Source organism: Aureococcus anophagefferens (genome assembly GCF_000186865.1).
Source record: "Aureococcus anophagefferens unplaced genomic scaffold AURANscaffold_26, whole genome shotgun sequence".
Lineage (NCBI taxonomy): Eukaryota > Pelagophyceae > Pelagomonadales > Pelagomonadaceae > Aureococcus > Aureococcus anophagefferens.
The window spans coordinates 76,814-86,054 of record NW_008705586.1 but is presented as its reverse complement, the minus strand read 5'-3'; the positions used below and the strand labels follow the sequence as shown (position 1 = coordinate 86,054).

Here is a 9,241-nt window from a genome sequence, read left to right as displayed (position 1 = left end):
GCCGTTCTTGTCGAGCAGTTCGCTGATGTATTTCCTTGCTTGCTCGGTTCCTCGCCAGTTGTTGTGGCGCTTTGAGGTCGACGCCGTCGGCGCATGATAAGAAGAAGTTCTCGAACACGGGTATGAAGTCGTCCTGCGACTCCTCCTTGTCGAGCTCGAATACTGCGTGTCGAACGGACACGATGACCAGGATGCGCACCGTTCTCAGGCTGGTCGAGTAGTACTGCGACTGAAGCTGCTCCAACGGTTCGAGCGCGTAGACCTCGCTATAGTCGGCGGCGCAGGCGAATTTGCCCCGTGGGAACGTCCGTGCCCTTCCAGGTGCGATCTTTAGTAAAGTGGCGCTCGATCCACTTGGCGCCGAGCGTGTAGGCGGCAACATCGATGGCGATGCCGAGGTGGCTGCCGCTGAAGGCCAATTCTTTGGCGCGGTCGCCGTAGCGCTCGTACATGTTCTGGCTCTATCGGCCAGTTTCGATCTCGAGCTCGAGCAAACTGGTGGTTTTGGCGCTCGATCATAAAATTTAGACCTTGTGGAGGTCGTGGCTGAGAAGCACCCCAGCTGCCGATCGGCCAGGACGGGTGGTTCATAGGCTCCATTGACCCCATGTTGCAGCTGCTTTGACCACTCATTTACAGCAAGTCGCGACTCTGGTTAGGTGTGCTACGGCTGTCGTACAATAGTAGCGCTTTTCGCTGCATACCCCTGCACTTAAAAGCTCGAGCCGTCATGTCCGCGATTAAATCCCCAGCTCGCGAAGCTACGATCAAATCCTTCCGAGCCAGGTCCATCAAGGTGCAGTGGATCGGCGACGCGCCTCAGGTTGAGCGCCTGAGGGAGATTTTTGGGTTTTTCGGGATAGTTTCAACCGTCCGGGTCAAGGAACGCACAGCACTTGTTCTTTACAAGGAAGCGGTGAGTGTGGAAACCGCGCTCCGTGATTACCGTGGACCTTTGAACGTGTCTGCCATCATCGATGGACCAGTATCTCGTCCAGGTTCTCGATCTAGCTCACGGCCGAGCACACCCACAACTGGTGCCAATAAGGACGTCTTCGAGGTTGGAAACCCTAGACCCAATCAGTCTGTCCGTGATGATCGCACAGGACACTGTTCGCAGCGCCAGCACACAGCTCCAACAACAGCACGTGAGAACACGACAGTATCAGAGCTGTCTTCCTTATCGGTAGTATTGACACCTGATCACGGTATGGTAACTCACCCTATTCAACGCCAAGGCAGTCCCCCGACCAACCAGCAGCAACAAGGCAGTCCCCCGAAAAACCAACAGCAGCGCGTGGTGCTGCGGCTAAAACCACCAGACCCCCATCGTACCCCTGAGACGCATTGCGATTCAGACTATGCTGCGTTCTGTGAAAGTTCTGATAAGGAAGCATGCAGCAAGCAACGTGCATTTTGCCCACCCGGGGGTCTGGAAACAGAACCATTCAGTACAAATGGCCATCCAGGTCAGCATGCAAATGGCGAAGCTAACCTCGAGTCAATGCGTGGGAATTCAACAATCTTGGCGAGCGAAGCTTCTTTCGATAAAATCGTTCGATCCCCCAGCAATGAAAGAAAGATGGCAAGACCCGAAGTGGACGGTAAACCGCATCTAACTATTCCGTGTACTATGCAAGCGAGTTCACGTGAAACACTTTCCCCGAAACCTCAAGCTCTTGTGAACGTAGAGCGTAGTTCGTCAAGAAACTCGCTAAAGGAACCTTGTTTCGGGAGAGCATCATTCTGTCAAACCGGTAGACCGGAAAGCGAGTTCGGCCAAGCCGGCAGGTCCGAGCAGGGGCCTTTCAGCGGAGCGGAGTTTGGCCAAGCGGGCGGGTCCGAGCGGGAGAAGCATTCGAGCGGAGCGCCGTTTGGCCAAGCCAGTGGGTCAGAGCAGGAGCCTTTCAGTGGAGCGCAATTTGGCCAAGCGGGTGGGCCCGAGCAGGAGCAGCCTTTGAGCGGAGCGCCGTTCGGGCAAGCCGGCGGGTCCGAGCAGGCGGCTTTCAGCGGAGCGCCGATCGAGCAAGCCGGCGGGTCCGAGCAGGCGGCTTTCAGTGGAGCGCCGTTCGGGCAAGCCGGTGGCTCAGAGCAGGAGGCCTTCAGCGGAGCGCCGTTCGGGCAAGCGGGCGGGTCCGAGCAGGCGGCATTTAGTGGAGCGTCGTTCGGGCAAGCGGGCGGGTCCGAGCAGGTGGCCTTCAGCGGAGCGCCGTTCGGGCAGGCCGGTGGCTCAGAGCAGGAGGCCTTCAGCGGAGCGCCGTTCGGGCAAGCGGGCGGGTCCGAGCAGGAGGCCTTCAGCGGAGCGTCGTTCGGGCAAGCGGGCGGGTCCGAGCAGGTGGCCTTCAGCGGAGCGCCGTTCGGGCAGGCCGGTGGCTCAGAGCAGGAGGCCTTCAGCGGAGCGCCGTTCGGGCAAGCGGGCGGGTCCGAGCAGGAGGCCTTCAGCGGAGCGCCGTTCGGGCAAGCGGGCGGGTCCGAGCAGGAGGCCTTCAGCGGAGCGCCGTTCGGGCAAGCCGGTGGCTCAGAGCAGGAGGCCTTCAGCGGAGCGCCGTTCGGGCAAGCTGGCGGGTCCGAGCAGGTGGCATTTAGTGGAGCGTCGTTCGGGCAAGCCGGTGGCTCAGAGAAGGAAGCCTTCAGCGGAGCGCCGTTCGGGCAGGCCGGCGGGTCCGAGCAGGAGGCCTCCAGCGGAGCGCCGTTCGGGCAAGCCGGTGGCTCATATCAGGATCAGCGTTTGAGCGGAGCGCCGTCTGGCCAAGCGGGTGGGTCCGAGCAGGTGGCATTTAGTGGAGTGCCGTTCGGGCAAGCCGGTGGCTCAGAGCAGGAGGCCTTTAGCGGAGCGCCGTTCGGGCAAGCGGGCGGGTCCGAGCAGGAGGCCTTCAGCGGAGCGCCGTTCGGGCAAGCCGGTGGCTCAGAGCAGGAGGCCTTCAGCGGAGCGCCGTTCGGGCAAGCTGGCGGGTCCGAGCAGGTGGCATTTAGTGGAGCGTCGTTCGGGCAAGCCGGTGGCTCAGAGAAGGAAGCCTTCAGCGGAGCGCCGTTCGGGCAGGCCGGCGGGTCCGAGCAGGAGGCCTCCAGCGGAGCGTCGTTCGGGCAAGCCGGTGGCTCAGAGCAGGATCAGCGTTTGAGCGGAGCGCCGTCTGGCCAAGCGGGTGGGTCCGAGCAGGTGGCATTTAGTGGAGTGCCGTTCGAGCAAGCCGGTGGCTCAGAGCAGGAGGCCTTCAGCGGAGCGCCGTTCGGGCAAGCGGGCGGGTCCGAGCAGGAGGCCTTCAGCGGAGCGCCGTTCGGGCAAGCCGGTGGCTCAGAGCAGGTGGCCTTCAGCGGAGCGCCGTTCGGGCAAGCCGGCGGCTCAGAGCAGGAGGCCTTCAGCGGAGCGCCGTTCGGGCAAGCCGGTGGCTCAGAGAAGGAAGCCTTCAGCGGAGCGCCGTTCGGGCAGGCCGGCGGGTCCGAGCAGGAGGCCTCCAGCGGAGCGCCGTTCGGGCAAGCCGGTGGCTCATATCAGGATCAGCGTTTGAGCGGAGCGCCGTCTGGCCAAGCGGGTGGGTCCGAGCAGGTGGCATTTAGTGGAGTGCCGTTCGAGCAAGCCGGTGGCTCAGAGCAGGAGGCCTTCAGCGGAGCGCCGTTCGGGCAAGCGGGCGGGTCCGAGCAGGAGGCCTTCAGCGGAGCGCCGTTCGGGCAAGCCGGTGGCTCAGAGCAGGAGGCCTTCAGCGGAGCGCCGTTCGGGCAAGCTGGCGGGTCCGAGCAGGAGGCCTTCAGCGGAGCGCCGTTCGGGCAAGCCGGTGGCTCAGAGAAGGAAGCCTTCAGCGGAGCGCCGTTCGGGCAGGCCGGCGGGTCCGAGCAGGAGGCCTCCAGCGGAGCGCCGTTCGGGCAAGCCGGTGGCTCAGAGCAGGATCAGCGTTTGAGCGGAGCGCCGTCTGGCCAAGCGGGTGGGTCCGAGCAGGTGGCATTTAGTGGAGTGCCGTTCGGGCAAGCCGGTGGCTCAGAGCAGGAGGCCTTTAGCGGAGCGCCGTTCGGGCAAGCGGGCGGGTCCGAGCAGGAGGCCTTCAGCGGAGCGCCGTTCGGGCAAGCGGGCGGGTCCGAGCAGGAGGCCTTCAGCGGAGCGCCGTTCGGGCAAGCGGGCGGGTCCGAGCAGGAGGCCTTCAGCGGAGCGCCGTTCGGGCAGGCCTGCGGGTCCGAGCAGGAGGCCTCCAGCGGAGCGTCGTTCGGGCAAGCCGGTGGCTCAGAGCAGGATCAGCGTTTGAGCGGAGCGCCGTCTGGCCAAGCGGGTGGGTCCGAGCAGGTGGCATTTAGTGGAGTGCCGTTCGGGCAGGCCGGTGGCTCAGAGCAGGAGGCCTTCAGCGGAGCGCCGTTCGGGCAAGCGGGCGGGTCCGAGCAGGAGGCCTTCAGCGGAGCGCCGTTCGGCCAAGCGGGCGGGTCCGAGCAGGAGGCCTTCAGCGGAGCGCCGTTCGGCCAAGCGGGCGGGTCCGAGCAGGAGGCCTTCAGCGGAGCGCTGTTCGGGCAAGCCGGTGGCTCAGAGCAGGAGGCCTTCAGCGGAGCGCCGTTCGGCCAAGCGGGTGGGTCCGAGCAGGTGGCCTTCAGCGGAGCGTCGTTCGGGCAAGCCGGTGGCTCAGAGAAGGATGCCTTCAGCGGAGCGCCGTTCGGGCAAGCGGACGGGTCCGAGCAGGAGGCCTCCAGCGGAGCGCCGTTCGGGCAAGCCGGTGGCTCATATCAGGATCAGCGTTTGAGCGGAGCGCCGTCTGGCCAAGCCGGCGGCTCAGAGCAGGAGCAGCGTTTGAGCGGAGCGCCGTTCGGCCAAGTCGGTGGGTCAGAGCAGGCGTCTTTCAGTGGCGCGCCGTTTGGCCAGGCTGGGGCGAATGGCGAGTTTGGGCTGGCGGTTGGGTCCGAGGGGGCGCCTGTCAGCGGGGATCCGTTCGGTCAAGCTGGCGAGTCAGAGGTTGCCCCTTTCAGCGGAGCGTCATTTGGTAAAGACGGAGTCGCGAGAGGCCAACTCGGGCGGTCTGTGACATCCCAGGAGCATTACTTCGTGGATCCTTCGATCATATCGCAATGTGGACAGGAGCCACTACGATCCGACGATCTTATCGAAAGAGTCTCTGACTCTGACTCTGCTCTTTTTGCCGACGGATTTGATTCTCAGCATGTGACATCATTCAATGCGCGGCTGGACCGCTGGTTGAAGCCGCGCTGTGCAAGCATTTCCTTCGGCTTTGGGGGCCGAAGTGCGACCGTGGGGTCGCATCTTCGCCTAGTTGCTCCGTTCTTTTCGACAGCTGGTTTTGATTGTGATTCTGGAGCATCCAAGTATAAACGCCCAGTATTGCTAGGTCGATTACAAAATCTTGACACTGAGGAAATTCTGCTTATGGGTGGATCGTGCGCTGAAAGCAGTGCGACACTCCCTTACCCATTGCTCTCAGCCAGGGGCTTCGTCTCCCTTCCAAGCGGCCAAGACTGGCGAGGCTTCGCAGCCAAGTGTGTTGAATTCTCTGAATGCAGTTTAAATAATCAAAATTCTTTGCTCTTGGGTCGAACAAAAACTTGTACCGTGTTGTGGGCATCAATACACGCTCTCCTTGTTGCCTTGCTTAAGGATCAAACGCTCGTGGCTCGAATTGATCCTAAGGGAAAGGACAAGCACGATTTAAATACGGATCATTACGCTCGTGTGCGTCTTCTTCTTCTTAACATGGCTGCTCCGGACCTGAGTTCAGCACGCAAGGCGCCCGTCCCATCGATGGTTTACAACAGCTCATCCCTTGAGTCACTCCACTCCACATCATTTACAGCTGTCGGCGAGATCGAGTCACTCCTTGCCGAGGGCAACGCGATGGAGGCGATCAATCTTGCAATCGATGGCAGATCCTGGGCCCTTGCCCTAGCGCTTGCTGATGCAATTGATGATCGAGGCACCGTGCGTGAGTCCGTACTTCGACGATTTTTGGACTTTGAAGTTGAGCCTTGGTCAGCGACGCACACCTGCCTCAGAATTATCGCCTCATCAACAGAATGCCCATCGGCTCGGAACCTCTCAAGGAGACGCGTACTCTATGACAGCGCTGACGCGCCCCCCGGCGACGAGCTTCGGAAGAGGAAGCTAGGTGAGCGTTGGTGCACAGTCCTCGCAACAGCTCTGGCCTATGCGAGCGTTCTGCCTAGGAAGACTTCCAACGTGATTGGGGAGTTGGGTGATGAGCTTAGCACTGAATTTGGCGCGTTGGGTGCTTGCGCTGCCCACCTTGCTTACATGCTTGCTGGTGAGCAACCATTCAGGTCACCGACGCCAATGAATCGGGTCGCTCTTCTGGGTTGGTGTCATGCTGATAGCACACAGCGAGCCTCTTTTGCGCATATTATCTCTGCGATGCGCAGGACAGAAGTTCTCGACTTTGCCTTGGGGCTCCGAGGTGGACTAACAAATCACAATGCTGGCCGTTTTCGGCTTTTACACGCTGAGTTTCTTTGTGATGTTGGCCAGTTCAACCCCGCCTGGGCAATCTGTGGCGCCATTCGCGCAGCAAGCACAGCCAACGGGACCTGCTCGCATCAGGGTTCCACTAGCGTTGACGGACGAAACCAGGTCGCACAATCTTCTCCCATTGCAACTTCATGCCGCTCTCTCCTCAATGCTCTGGCCGTCCTCGAAGACCGCATTGTTGGTCATGGAGCTATTGAGTCACAGCAACCTCATAAAGCTGAAACCCCGAGCAGTCTAAGCAATTCTGTCCTAGGGAAGATAGGTTCATGGGCGGGTGATACACTCACCGCTCTAACGGCATGTGAGGACTCTACTAAAGTAACCCAGAAAGGCATGTCTTGTAAGGATGTCACGAGCCCACAAAACCCTAACTTTTCCCGCGCGCAAGGCGACAGCATTCGGAGTGTCCCTATGCTCGATGCTACTCCTGTTGTCACCCCTAAGATCTCCCAGCCCAATTGCTCTCACTCTAAGTCTCACGAGCCTACATGTCAGAGGTCGCTTCTGTTAGACCGCGATGCAGGTCATCTAAGCGAAGCTGCTATTTTAGACCGACAATTGCCAACAGTGATCTCTGGGTCTGGGATGGTACAATCATCGTCGACCGAGGACCAGCATTCGTCAGAATCAACTGAAACGCAGCAAACGGCGGACTTCAGCCAGCATCACACGAGAACAGGTACAAGGAATGGTTCTCATCAGCTCTTCCCACAGAAAGCACCTGAGAAAATGCCATGCTCCGCGCGACCCGCGACATCCAAGTGCTTGCAATCGTCCTCAGTATCATCCACGAGTCAGCAAACACAAGTACCCACTCCCGACGTCGAGCCGGATGCTTTTAGTACCAAGGCTGTACCGCAGGAGATGATGGTTGACGGTAAACCACCATCGGCCCTGGAGGGCTCAGTGCAAGGGCCGAACGTGGGGACACGGAAAAAGAACAAGGTACCTAGCAAGGATGCGTCTCTCGATGCCAAGCCAGGCTGGTTTCGTCGAAAAATTGCATCTGTTCTTTACCCCGATGCAAAGCAGGTAAGCCTCGATGACACATCGGCCAAAATGGAGGCATATTACGACAAGACTCTCAAGCGCTGGGTCTTCCCAGATGCAGATGGCAATGTAACAGATCCCAGAATCGAAGGGCCGCCAGCAGGACCCCCCAAAGTTCCGCCAACAATTGCGGCACTATCCTCCGAAGTTAATGAGCTGAAGATCTCTCAAACAGCTGTGGTGGCACTGCCCAGGCGTTCTAGTTCCAGCCCTGCAATGTCCGTCGATCCGCTCGCTGCCATGATGGCCCCTCCCCCAATGCGATCAATGCCAAACCCAGCGGCGCGGAAGTCTGGCGACGCCATGACTATTTGCGCACCGAAAATATCCCACTCCGTCCCTAGTTTTGCGACTTTTGCCATGAAGCCTGTTGACCCGCCACCTGAGATTTAGACTTCAGTGCATTCTATCCATGAACTTTAGCCTTCGTGCGAATTCCAATCGCAGGTCACGTTAGTTGCAGCCCCTGCCACGTGCCGTAGAGCAAAGGCCCACGGGAAGTTCGGCGGCCGCGGGGCTTACTGGAATAAAGTGGAGGCTTATAACCCGCGGGAAATATGACGCGGCCTAGTTTGGGACCCACCTGGACACGGGAAACCCAACGAAGCTGAGTTTGCGACTTGGCCCTCCCCTTAGTCGCCCTTAAGAGCCTCGCGCCTGGCGCTACCTCTGTCCAGGGAGCCCGTAGGGTCCGTGGGGCGGCGGCGGGTGCGAAGCGGGGTTGAGTGGGGCCTCTTCCGGGCCGCCGCGCGGCCGGTCGCGGCGGCTCATACTGAGCCTACTGAGCCGACTCAGTCTCAGTATGGGGGGCGGCTGCGGATCGCTGGATTTCCCGGGGATGATCGAGACAACAATCACACTTAGCCTACCCTGGGAGGCGTGGTGGACGGAGGCGTCCATATTCGGGGTCACAGTGGCTGGGGCTGCCGTTTGGGGTGGTTGTCGGGGGCGGGCCCCGGGGGCCGCGGTCGTACTCAGGTCGAACTGAGTCGGGACTGAGTAGTTCCAGTCAGGGTCGTCGTCGGCGGGGCGTTCAGCCTATGCCGTGGTCTTCGCATTTCTCGAGGGCGTAGAGTCGCTCCTGTTCGGTTCCACGCCATGATGTTAGGATACGTATCTGGATTTCCATGACGTTGCTCCTTTTCTTTCTTACTCACTTAACTCCAGCGATTGAGGACAGAGAGCCCCGATCCGAGATTAGTTTACCTGCTTGAGTAGGTAGTCTACTAACTAATTACTACCATACCCTAGTCAGGAGTCAGGCTGAGGGTAAAATACCTCCATAGTAGTCGGGTAGTAGTAGAGTAGCGTACTGTACCGTTGTAGTATAGGCCCCTCCTCTCCCCCCTTGTACTTTATTTCTCCACGGTTCATACGGAATATTTCTCCAAGTCCAACGCGTTTGCTACTTTTAGGTCCTTTGATCGTTAAGTCCATTAGCAAGTCATTTAGGAATCTGACTCGCCGGGTCTCGCTAGTTAAACGCGTTTGTTCTGGTAGGTGGGGCCGGTCGTAATGCGGCATCTTGAAGGCCGCACGGGCTTCTTGCAGCGGGGCAACCTGCCCTCAAGGAGCCGTCCCCGGGCCTGCCTGGCGAAACCTTTTTAGTCGCCGACCTTTCAGGTCGCTGCCGATCTGACGAAACCGACCTTTCGAGTCGCCGTTCTTTTAGGTCGTGACGCGACCTTTCAGGAGACGCGGCGCGACCTGGTAGGTCCGAGGGGG

The 9,241-nt window shown here is 60.0% G+C and overlaps 1 protein-coding gene across 1 annotated transcript; it reads right to left on the bottom strand.

The window, feature by feature from the left end:
* Positions 1–1,953: 1,953 nt before the first annotated feature.
* AURANDRAFT_10893 (hypothetical protein) lies at positions 1,954–8,515 on the bottom strand (the record flags this gene model as incomplete). Its single annotated transcript, XM_009042035.1, has 2 exons — positions 1,954–2,709; positions 8,405–8,515. Coding segments are annotated over 2 exons (867 nt in total), but the record flags the coding sequence as incomplete, so codon positions are not given.
* Between the last annotated feature and the right edge of the window lie 726 nt (positions 8,516–9,241).